Genomic DNA, 12,599 nt, shown 5'->3' with positions numbered 1-12,599 from the left:
TGTGGATTTGAAATCAGAAACGTTATTTAAGATTTGATTGACGTGGTCGATTTTCAAATGTCTTGGTCTTTCTACCTTTGTGTAGTCACAGCGCGAGCTATTAATTTATCCAACTCGTCGGGTAAATAAATTTGGACAAGTTCAAACATTTTGTTTATTAAGGAAATTTTCCGACTTGTTCAAATATTTCAAAGTATAAATACACTTACGTTTTATGGATTTGAACCACATCCCAAGCTCAAATATCTCAGCAGCAAAATATTTAAGATGGGCTTTCGTTTCTTTCTAGGCTTTTTTGTAGTAACTTTGATATGTTTATTTGCGTCTGCTTCTGATCCTAGTCCTCTTCAGGACTTTTGTGTTGCGGTCGAGGATGCAAAGGCTTCTGGTAATTAATTTTATGCATATTCTCGCGAATAAGTTAATCTCGTTTTTTTAGCTATATCGAAGTTATGATGTTTACTTTTATAAAGTTATTTTGATCAACTGATTTGAAACTTTATACCATTTTATTTGCATTCTTAACTAGTCATAATTCGGTTTATCCTTGCATATTTTGCAATTTCATGCAAAATTATATGTATTATTGCAGTGTTTGTGAATGGAAAGATTTGCAAGAACCCAAATATGGTTTCTGCAGATGATTTCTATTTTGGTGGTCTGAACAAACCCGGAAATACATCAAATCAAGTAGGCTCTAGGGTAACTCCTGTTAATGTAAACCAAATACCTGGACTCAACACTTTGGGCATTTCTTTGGTTCGAGTTGATTATGCACCATATGGGCTCAACCCTCCTCACACGCATCCTCGTGCCACTGAAATTCTTGTCGTAATTGAAGGAACTCTATCCGTTGGGTTTGTGACTTCGAATCCTGCAAATCCCGACCAGAAGAACAAGCTTTTTACCAAGACATTGTATCCAGGAGATGTGTTTGTATTCCCTGAAGGTCTCATTCATTTTCAGTTCAATATCGGAAAAATCAAGGCTGTTGCATTTGCCGGGTTAAGTAGTCAGAATCCTGGAGTCATCACCATTGCAAATGCTGTTTTTGGCTCTGAACCACCTATTTCCATCGATGTTCTTACGAAGGCGTTCCAGGTTGACAAGAACGTTATAAAATATCTTCAAGAACAGTTTTGGACAAACAACTAAAACAAAACCAAATCAAATTATGACAAAGCTATATTGTTTTTTTCTCATTTTCTACTTGTTTTATCATTATAATAAAGAGCTTCATGAACTATTATGGTGCTTTGATGTTCTCCTTAAATCATTTAGGCAAGAAAATTAAACCAGACCACATGCTGAAGCTCCATTGTTTTTCTTTTCTTGTTGTTAAATTAGTACAATAAAGAGTGTGAATTATGGTCATTTGATGTACTTATCCATTTGGCAATAAATCGATGACTCTGTGTTCAGATTATTCTATTTTATGTTAAAAGTTTTTGCACTTTCTAGGAAAATTGTCTCTTTCTTTTAATTGGTTATATTGTGAGTAGTTACAATATATAGTTATAAATATTTGAAAAAAAAATTTATATATATTTAAGAAAGTCTATCTCATTATATATTTAGCTCGAAAGTTCTACAGGTGATCCAAATAAAATTTAAAATCTATTTGTTATTTTTAAGTTTTTTTTTTAAAACTGTGTTTTCGTTGCTTTTTTGCCGGAAAAATATATTATAGTTAAAATGTTTCAGCTACAAAATTTTCCATGATTTTCTAATTTTTCGTAAAATTTAAAGTTTTTTTTTACCAGTTTTGAGTATCTTACATGGATCAAAAATGAAATTTTGTAATAAAAAAGTCAAATTAATTATTTGGAGTTGCCTATTATCTATTAAAGTTGATTCAAATATTTAAGAATACGATGGAATTGAGGTAAAGTTGATGTATTAAAAGAACATACAATTTGATTTTTGGTACTCAAAATTCACAACTTACTATTTTTGTTTACGATTGAATGATCCAAATATTCTTAATAGGAACATTTGATCTGGTTTCATTGCTTTTACTTTACTATGTATATGTTTTTATCATTTATGATATTTTTTATTAATCAATTTTTCACATAAAAATTATTGTTTATATTTAATTTTAGCTTACTCGACTATGAAATAATGGTTTCGCCCGTGTTAAACACATCATGCAGAAGTGAAAGTTGGAAAACGAAATATTCGAATAATATTACAGGTGCCAAATAAAAGCAAGACTGAAATGCCAGAAAAAAAGAGGATTAAATACATCTTGTATTCAACTAACAAACTAATTCAATTGCATGTTAACAAAATAAAATATCAATCCATCGATGTAGTAACAATTTGAGTGCTTACATTTTAGCCGTGGCGTGAATCGGAAAATTTATAGTGACGGCTCGGTTCCCATTTGACTGCTTACATTTTAGCCGTGGCGTGATTCGGAAAATTTATAGTGACTGCTCGTCGTCTTCTAATGCATTGTAAATCATCCTACACATTGAGGATATTATGATAAATTCAATAATCTCAACAAGGCTCGAGAGAGATCAAAAAACCGACTTTTAACGATGATTAGAGATGCTGCACCGTTTTACTTACCAGAACAAACACATGAAGAGAAGAAGTATTACGTAACCAAGCTTGAAAAGCCGTTGCTTCTTTTCCCATCCTAGCAAGTTAAAGATTTCGGTTACATCTACTAGATGCTGCCTTCGAAGATACCTGAAAAAATAAAATAACAACTCAAAAAGAGTGGCCCAATCCATCATTTGACGAACTATGCTAAAACCTTAAAAGCTCAGTCAATCTTGTATAAACTCTGTTAAACAAAAAACAAACTATCTTTGACGATGGAGAAGTTGCTAGTTCAAAGTTCTGAAGATTGGTACAACAATTCTTCTTTGAGTTGCCACAATATCAGTTTTATTAGAAGTGATCATAATGACCGGCAAGACATCGTTCTTGTTCAGACTCTGGTAAGCACAAAAGTCAAACCATATTGTTTATCACTGCCTGAGGTCATTGACGTTAACTTTCTCTTTCATAACATGAATCTTTATCTCTTTTGAGTAGACTATGGACTAAAATGATTCAAGAGGGTTGTCGGGGGAGGAAGGTGGGGTGGTCTAAAAGGGAAGAAAGACCAAAATTCAAGCAAATAGAATTTCAAGCAAAGGCCAGGTGATCTTACAATCGCACATTGTAGTAGAGGTATGGAAGACAGAGAAATGACATAACCCAATGTCCTGTTATGAGAAAGAGGGCACATAAAACTCCTTGTGTGATAAATTCTGGTAAAACCACTGAGTTTATTCGAGAAGCAGAGTCATATGGATTGATATAATCAAACTCTAGATCGGCCAAGCACATGAGCTGAATAGATATAAAATAAAAAAAAGGTAAGATAGCATATACAAATACATTTCACCTAAAAACTGAATCAATTCAATAAGTTCCATCAGCAGGTTGTTACCACAACCAAGCAAATACAGCAGGGGACTGAAGCATGAATTGAAGCATTTTTCCGAATAACATTCAGTTGTAAAAGATCAAACTCCGAGTTCTCTCCCCCTTATCATAAGCTCAAGCAGTAAAAAAAACCTCGGAAACTTTACAGAGAACTCAATTCCAGTAAAGTTATCGGTTTCCATTTCTTGTACAATTCGAATTGGAGTAAAAAAATGATCACTAAACATTATTATAGACCGCAGTTCTGTATGCCACTCTTCAGATAAGAGTCACCATCAAAATTTACTTCTACTCTCAAGATTATAGATTAGCATTTGAAGCTAACAAACAATATAAATTCAGCCTTAAAGAAGTTGGCCTAGAACTTAAAGTACATACATGTTTCATGCAAGAAAAAAACCCACGACGCCATGGAATTATTTAATAACTGCATGGCAGCATGACCAATATTCAATCAAGATAAAACGTTTCATGGATTAACAACTGGAAATTTTACTTCCAACCATTGAACCACACCCATAAGTCAATATCCATAAACTAATTCACGAATAGTTAAGAGGAAAAATATAAGGAACCAGATATTCCAACAAAATCCCTATTGGCAATTCAGCAGATTCAACATATAATCTTCCAATGGCATAAAAAAGACAACAGGTTAAAATAACACCCAAGCACAAGTTCAGCATAAAAAATAATTGCTTTACCAGAAAAAAAAACAAACCAACCTAGAATCTCAGGAATTAGCAATAAAAACAGGTAACTGAGCGAAAAAATTCCTTCCAAAATTTATTCATAAATCGGAATAAAAATAAAATTATTACTTCATCCAAGAAATCGAAAAAAAAAAAGCGCGGTACACTCACAATTACAGCGCCAGAGGACCAATTGATAGGATTAAATCCACAATCACATCACGAGAAAACTTTCTGATGATGATTCATCAACCCAACCCATTAAAGCCAAATAGAACACAAAAAACCACACAAAAAAAAAAAGATAGAACTTTGGATAAAGAGACCTGGAAAACGAGCATAACGAGTAGACCAATAACTATGAAGAAGAACAGAAGCCATGCCCACACATCCCCCATATCCTCTATGTCTTCCTTGTTCAATTTTCCAGAATGCAAGCGCAGTATAGAGGGAGATGGGTAAATCTAGCGCCAGGTGCGTAGAGTGCCCTGGTGCTTTACTCGAAAGAAAAGAATAGGTGTTGATCTGGACTTCCGATTACTTACCCTAAGCGGAGGAGACACAACACAAGAAATAGGAGCGAGCACAATTCGGAATTCCGAGAGACCCCAAAGACTCGTTAAACACGATCATATTTAAATATAAAATATAATATATTTATAAATAAGATCGAATTAAGATTCATCTCAAAAAATTAAACTATAATAAGATATTTGTGTGAGTAAATATAAGTCCCCCAAATTTAAATATGAAAGAGATAAAATGGGTAAGGATAAAATATCCAAATTCATTTTTTAAAACAAAAAAATCAGAATGTTATTCAATCTTTTTAGCATAAAATCATTGGACCAAGATTTGCCAAAAAAAATTTATGAGAATCTGCCGGCATTATCTTTCAAATCATGTTAGTCAAGTAGATCATAACATGCAACAAGCTTGTCCGAAAAAAATTTACTGATATTTTATCGATTTGTCTTTGTGTGGTCTAGGAGATAATTAAATCATCCCATCAAAAAAGAACTAATTGTGCATGCAACTTAAATTCTATTTCTGCATTTAACGGTACAATTTCTGGGGAAAATATTATTATTATTATTATTATTATTATTATTATTATTATTATTATTATTATACTTTTTCCCTGAAGTTATACATTTTATTATTTAAAGTTTTTAAAATTATTTATTTATGATCTGGCGATAAAGTATTTTCATAAATTCGGCTTAATTTAATTTAAATTCCATAGTAGTCATATATATGCTTGATTTTAAAAATTACGAGTTAATTATGGTACTAGGAGAATATCTAATTAGAAAATATTTTTTTACCTCGGTTAAAATATTTTTGCCGATAATGTTTTTATTTTAATAACCTAGAATGTATTGTGGTAAGAAAAAATTGTTATTATATTATTTGGAATTTTTCATTTACAAATAAAATTATATTGAGTAAATATTTATTGTTTCATAATCAATCTATGGTCCTATTAACTATCTTTGAATAAAAAATTAAATTATGCTACTATGTGTATCATGGAGATCATCGATATATATTAAACTAAACTAATAAAAAAATAATTTATTTTAATTTAATTTATATAAGTAAATAAATATATAAACTGCCACGATAACTTATAGAAGCATCATCAAATTTGACTCTCAATAATTTTGATTGTTTAAACGTTGTAGCTGGTGTAGGTGACCTGACACAATATATTTCAATTATTTGGGCTTTATTTTGATGAGCTGAACTTAATCAGAATAATAATCGAAACATAGTGTTTGAGGTTTTGTACGATTTAAAATATTATAATCAAATTATTATCACCAACTATAATTTTTAGTAAAACGATCATATAATTCGCATCGTTTTTTCCTTCTTTGTTTTGATATAAGAAATGAAAAAAATTTATCCGAACTCAAATGCTCATTGGATTGTTGAAGTTGAAATGCTATCTATTTATGTATTATTATTATTATTAATAAAAGAGCATTTTTTTTAAATTGATTTTATGCATTCATTTCCCTATTTTTAGATTTTTAAACAACTTCAAATTTTATTAAACAGTAGAGCAGAGTGATGTGTTTCGAGTTCCAATTTATTATTATATAATGTGAAAATGCTTTATATGGTAGCAGTTTTATCTCAATGTTTTGGGCAAATAATTAAATGCAAAAAATTTTATGAGATTATTCCACGGGTTAATTTTGTGATATGAAAATTTTATTTGACCGAAACATAAAAAAATATTATTTTTTATATCAAAAATATTAATATTCATTTTAAGTATGAATCAAATCGACTCCTTTTATATATTTATATAAATATATGATAAAGATATCTAGGGAGCTATCCGATGACCTAAAAAACAGCATGTGATAGCAATTATTTTATCTTGGCTTGTTTTGTTGACTACGCGTGAATCCGTGCCGACTTTATGATTTTTGTAAAAGTAACAATAAATTCACCGTAATATGAATAAATATTTTCAAAAAAAATCGAATATTATATTTCTGATTGAAGATCCAATATTTCTTGATTAAAGATTTGCAAGTTAAATAGGAAGTCTTCTTGAAGCCTTCATGTTCATATTTATGAAAAAGTCATTTGTATTTTTTATTTTGTAATAATCATTTAACGAGTAGTTGGACAATAAAGACTTATTTTTAGAGTGAAATATCACGTGACATTGATTTTTTAGTCTTAGTCTCATTGGTCTCAACTAAAATCAGACATCGGTAATTTCGATTTTTGGAAAAAAAAAATCTCAATTTCGATATTTGTGGATGATTAAACTTTTAAATTATATTTTTGAGGATGATAAATTTTGAAACTAACTACATTTCTTTTATCAACCAAGAAAGATTCATTTTATAAACATATTCATACTCGACATGTTAAAAATTCGAGAAGATCACGTTGTCTGGAGTGGAAGCAACTAAAGAGCACAAAAACTCTTGTGAGTCAATTTTATGAGACGAATCTTCTAAATGGATCAATCATGAAAAATATTAAAAAAAAATATTATTTTTATCGTAAATAATGAACATAATTAACTCGTTTCACGAATAAATATCCGTGAAAACGTTTAACAAGATGTCTACTAAGAAGACACGATTAGAATCTGTTTTTGCTTCTCCGAAAAGAACATTAAATAAACACGTAAAAGACAAACTGATGTTTAAAAAATTTAACTGAGATAAAAAATAAAAAAAAAATATTACAGTAATACTCATCAATCCCTTTCTTAATGTCACATTTGCTACAAAAACTTTTTGAGTATCGTGACTAACGTGATTTATAGATTGTTTGAAAAATTTTACACTTTTCAAAATTGATCAATTTATCCAACCACATAAATATGACTTGGAGTCAAACGAATCACAAAGAACATGCCCATTTATGCTCAGATTTCGTTTCGTCACTCCTTAACTCTAACTGGGTTTTTTGCTGCCACGCTACCTGACTCTTGTCGCGCAAAATCCAGTTTAAATTAAAATTGTCAAAATCAGACACGACTTACTAATCCGACACGGTCCAACTCGAAAAAAATCAGATTTGAGTTTGGGATTTTCAGGTTCGGGACAGATCGAGTTGGACCCGATAGCTGATCTGAAAAAAAAAAAGATCGGGTTAGGTTGAGTTGGGTTCAGGTTGGCTCGAGTTAATCTAAAATTTTTAATTTTTTTAAAAATATAATTAACAAATATTATCTACATTTTTATATATTTTATCTCTGAAAAAATATTTATTATATATTTATATCATAAATTTTCATAATTTAATATTTATTTTGAACATTTTTTATTTTTTAAATAATTATTTATTTGATTTAGTAAATATATTTTATTTTTCTACAAATAGACTTTCAAATTTAAATCATATATATGATTGATATTTTGCTATTATGTGTTTAAATTAAAATATTATTTTTTAAATTTATTTAATTTTCTTTAAAACAAAATTTTTTTAAAAAAAATCAAAATCGGGTTGATTCGAGTTGGAGTTCGGGTTGAAAATTTTCGAATTGACTCATATTCGAGTTAAGTTTGAATTAAGTAATTTTTGAAAAATATTATTTTTCAACTCAACTCATCCGAATTTACGTATTTAATATAAATTGCCTGTTTCCCCGTCCAAAGTTGATGTTGTCATTTCATTATTTTATTTTTTCCAGACCTTTCGAGGCTTTCCTTTTATTATATATATTTTAAAAAAAAAGACCTCACGGTGTCCCATAAAAATAGTGGCTAATGTTTCCAGTCAGAGTTCCCCATCACCATCTTTGTTTTTTAATTTTTACCAATAAAAATAAACATAGACTATGTTGGAATAAAAAGTGGGGTAACTGCCACAGCCAATTACATTTGCCGACCAAATTGACAAAATAAATTTTGGAGTCTGTATTTCAGCAAAAAAACGAGGACTTGGCCGACAAATTGCTTTAATTTCCATTTTTTAGAGGAAGCAAGACAAATAAAATAAGACACAGCCGGGATGCACACATAAATATTCACATTTACGTACAATTATATATAATTATGTCATACAAGGTATGCATCCGAAAAAATTACAAAATTTTCGAGTTCTTAGAAAGATTTTCTTGATGTCACGGTAGAAAAAGAATGAAGCAAAAGATGAGGCGGAGACGGGCGACTGATTGCAGCTCGAACTCATTTTAACGTCGACTCGATACGAAGAATTTGTAGCGATTTCTTCCCCGTTAGCGTTGTGGAGTTGATCACTGCTATGTTTTCTAAGATAAAAGCTTCTGCTGCCAATGTCGCCAATCAAATCCGACTTGCTCAAACCTGCGCAAACTCATCGAAAATAAATATATTAACCTGTGAATTAAGGAGAAGGAATTTTATTATGATTTGAACCCAAAAAAATAATTAAAATACAAAACATATTATATGATATAAATTCAAGAAAATATAATTTCTATCTCATTTTGAAATCTACCAAACATGATTACCAATAATATCCTGTTTTTCAAAATACCCTATTATTATTGGAGTAGGTCTCTTGTGACACGGTCTCACAAATCTTTATCTGTGAGACGGGTCGACCCTACCAATATTCACAATAAAAAATAATACTCTTAGCATAAAAAGTAATATTTTTTTCATGCATGACCTAAATAAGAGATATATCCGTCTCATAAAATACAACTCGTGAGATCGTCTCACACTAGTTTTTGTCTTATTATTATTATTTTTATTATTTTTATTATATCAGTCAACACCCACAAGTACACGTTTATCTATCAAGTGAAAACAGTATATTTTAAAATATTAAAAGACTATTTTACATTATCGCGTGACATCACTTATCCGACAAAAACTTACAAAAATGGCATATCAAATAAAAAATTTCTTAAACACATAAAAATCAAACATAAATTATTTTTAAATATAACAATATATCTATAATTTCGAAGTATAACCGAAGTAAATTATCAATAAATTTCCAACGATATAGATATATTTGTATTTAATATCTGTCTTATAAAAAAATTGCAATTTCAGATTCACACTAGAAATGTTTCTACACTCTCGTAACCCCAATTGTTTTTATGGATAAAATTCAGTACAAAACATTAAAAATATGTTATTAGTATATGATATTTGAATACAAAAAATTTTAAATATGTAATAATATATGATTTTTCAATAATCAAACATCTATAACAAATAGTTTTATTAATTACGTCTTTTCTCGGATGAAAATTCATATAAAACATTAAAATATGACGCTAATGTATGATGTTCGAGTACAAAATATTTCAAATCTATGATATTAATGATGCATGTCTTTTTCGGATGAATCGATACAAAATATTAAAAATGTTGTACTAATATATGATACTTCAGTATCAACTATTTCAGATATGATATTAACACATGATATTTGAGGTACACAAACAAGTATAGTAAGTTTTGATATAATATAGTTGTTTCAATTTTATAATCAAAATTTAATCTTTTGTATCAGATTTAAAACATTTAGTACTCAAATATCATTTATTATTTTCAATATTTTGTACCGAATTTCATATGAAAAAACACGTGTGAGCTTATGGAATGCAGAAACATTTTTGTGTGAATCACGTACTGAGGAAAATTTCGTGATCTGATAAAAAAAATAGACACAAATACAACTATACTGTTGAGATCTAAAAACAAGCCTACTTATATCAACAACAAACATGACCAAAATTTCTTTCGACACCAACAGCGACTAAAAATGACACACCATTTAGGCAATAAATTTCCAAAAAATTCTGAAACTTTGACACACGGATGCCCACTAGGCCCTGATACATTAAATAGTGAATAGACTCACACACATGTACTTGTGGGTGTATCATAGTTGCCCCCGTGAGTCTATATTACACCAAAAGTTCTTTTCTCAATGTATTTGTGTGGTCGATCATTTCATATGTAAAATAAAAAATATTGATTGATTTCATATTTTTTTCCAAATAAGATGATCAGTTAATCATCTTATACTAAACCAAAACAGGAGAATATATTTTTCCGATGTAGAATAGACACATCCATAGCTGCCAACGACACTTGTACGTTACTTTATGCGATGCGTTATGCTTTTGGAAGATAAGTCAAAACAAATGTTGTCCACTTCTAATCTATTCTAAAATTGATGTCCAATCAATCAGTTCGATTATCTCAAAGAAGCCGATCATTGAAATTTCAGACAACTAGACTAGTATAGTATATCCTATTATCCAGAGGAATTAATTGTTGTTAAATGAATCAATAGGATGTATTAATAAAGTCTTAATTACTAATTTATAAAGAAATATGAAAACTTACTCTGAAGACTAAAATAAGATTGATGCAATTGGCAAGTTGAAGCTGAATGCTTATCCAGAGGAGGGGTTCGTCCTTCTTCGTTGTACTTTGTTATCACGAGATTTATGGTTTCCTCAACGTTGGATCCCAACTTCACTAATGTCTGAATCGGACCAGCACTTCCCTCCACAGTCACCTTCACCACAACCTTAGCATCTTTCTGGAGATTAATTGGACACCACCATCACGATTAATTAGTTTGATCTTTTCATTTCAAACATGTTATTACATAATCTAAATGACCTGGTAGCATTTCCGAGGAGTCGATATCTCCGGTGAAGTGAATATATCCGCCCATGTTTGAGGCCGATACAGAACACCCTCGTCCTCTTCGGCCGAGACCTTCTCCACAGCCTCCGTTCCAAATCCTTTGAGCAGAGACGGCGCCGACTTGCTTCTCCTCAGAATATTCACATCTTTGGACGGCTCCAGAAACTTCCTACCATGAGCAGCAGGCTTGATCCTCCGACGAACTGTCGGAGAAGGAGATGATGTTGGTTTGCCGGGATCATTAGCGTTTGCCCTTCGGTTCGCCGGAATCCTTCTCCGCATAACTTTATGGCGCATATATGAATTGGAATAAGTGTGAGGTGCAGAGGGGAAAAGGGTGGTGGTGTGTGTATAGGGTAGGGAATGAAAGTGACAAAGGAAGTTGCTTGTTGAAAGAGGTAGTTGGTTGATTTCTTGGGGGGTTGGCTGTCGCGTGCAATTCAGTTAACATCACGCGTACCCTGTTGGTATTTGGAATTGTCAACCGCAAATGGTAAATATTTGAACCCGAAGAGTCCCGGATCGAGTGCGACGTTCAATTTATTTTAAGTTATTCTAATTCAAACGAATTCAAAAGGGTAAATATCAGTGTATCCATTTTGCATTTACTATTATTATTATTATTATTATTATTATCATTATATCTTTATAACTGGTGGTGGTGTTTTTTTATGTGTTTTGTGTAAACTCAAATAATATCTTTATAACTGGTGGTGTTGTTTTTTTATGTGTTTTGTGTAAACTCAAATGATCAACGTTAGAATTTACAAATTATGCATTATGCTGATCTGGTAAAATATATTGGATAAATTTTACGTGACATGCTCAAAGTTAGGACGACATATGTAGGGAGACATTGAACCCTAACCTCTTAGTAGGAATTCACCATGTCCTATCATCCAAGTTATCCCGCATTTATTATCTTTCACATGCTTAGACGTGGTTAAGTAATCTACTATATATTAAAAAAAAGAAATACAAACTATTTTGAATAAGACTTTTGTGAGATGGTCTCATGGATAAATATTCGTGAGACCGATTGACTCAATTCATATGTACAATGAAAAATAATATTTTTGAGATAAAAAATAATATTTTTTACACTTGTGAAACGTATACAGACACATCTTTTTTCCTAAACTTAATCATGATTTTTTTGGCCCAAAAAAAAAAACGATTTAAGTTTTTGTTATCCAAATTACCAAAAGTTTAAGTGGTAAAAAAATTTTTGGATTAAATTTTGTAAAAATTTGTATTAATAGTAGTATAATTTCACTTTAAAATTATAAAATAAAAAATAGTGAAGTAA

At 30.4% G+C, this 12,599-nt stretch overlaps 3 protein-coding genes across 5 annotated transcripts; 1 reads left to right on the top strand and 2 right to left on the bottom strand.

Annotated features, from left to right (window-relative positions):
- The first annotated feature begins 206 nt into the window (after nt 1–206).
- On the top strand, nt 207–1,426 carry LOC140980389 (germin-like protein subfamily 1 member 16). Its single transcript, XM_073446177.1, has 2 exons — nt 207–388; nt 593–1,426. Exons 1-2 carry the CDS (start codon nt 268–270, stop codon nt 1,153–1,155), a joined length of 684 nt encoding a protein of 227 aa, XP_073302278.1. The 5' UTR covers nt 207–267; the 3' UTR covers nt 1,156–1,426.
- A 727-nt stretch (nt 1,427–2,153) lies between these two features.
- On the bottom strand, nt 2,154–4,748 carry LOC140980236 (protein cornichon homolog 4-like). 3 transcript variants are annotated; one of them, XM_073445962.1, is made up of 5 exons: nt 4,469–4,748; nt 3,173–3,354; nt 2,581–2,703; nt 2,382–2,472; nt 2,154–2,318 (listed from the first exon to the last, which is right to left on the bottom strand). In XM_073445962.1, exons 1-4 carry the CDS (start codon nt 4,538–4,540, stop codon nt 2,430–2,432), a joined length of 420 nt encoding a protein of 139 aa, XP_073302063.1. In that variant the 5' UTR covers nt 4,541–4,748; the 3' UTR covers nt 2,154–2,318; nt 2,382–2,429. The 3 variants fall into 3 exon arrangements, with proteins under 3 accessions (XP_073302063.1, XP_073302064.1, XP_073302062.1); XM_073445963.1 differs by having other exon boundaries at nt 2,154–2,332; nt 2,395–2,472; XM_073445961.1 differs by having other exon boundaries at nt 2,154–2,472.
- Nucleotides 4,749–8,640: 3,892 nt separating this feature from the next.
- LOC140980274 (uncharacterized protein At4g22758) lies at nt 8,641–11,722 on the bottom strand. The gene is made up of 3 exons (XM_073446007.1): nt 11,264–11,722; nt 10,982–11,180; nt 8,641–8,953 (listed from the first exon to the last, which is right to left on the bottom strand). The coding sequence occupies exons 1-3, from the start codon at nt 11,585–11,587 to the stop codon at nt 8,682–8,684; spliced, it is 795 nt and encodes a 264-aa protein (XP_073302108.1). The 5' UTR covers nt 11,588–11,722; the 3' UTR covers nt 8,641–8,681.
- Between the last annotated feature and the right edge of the window lie 877 nt (nt 11,723–12,599).

Source organism: Primulina huaijiensis, chromosome 7, assembly GCF_012295235.1.
Source record: "Primulina huaijiensis isolate GDHJ02 chromosome 7, ASM1229523v2, whole genome shotgun sequence".
NCBI lineage: Eukaryota > Viridiplantae > Streptophyta > Magnoliopsida > Lamiales > Gesneriaceae > Primulina > Primulina huaijiensis.
Note: the sequence above shows the minus strand (reverse complement) of the source record. Positions and strands in the feature narration are given on the sequence as shown.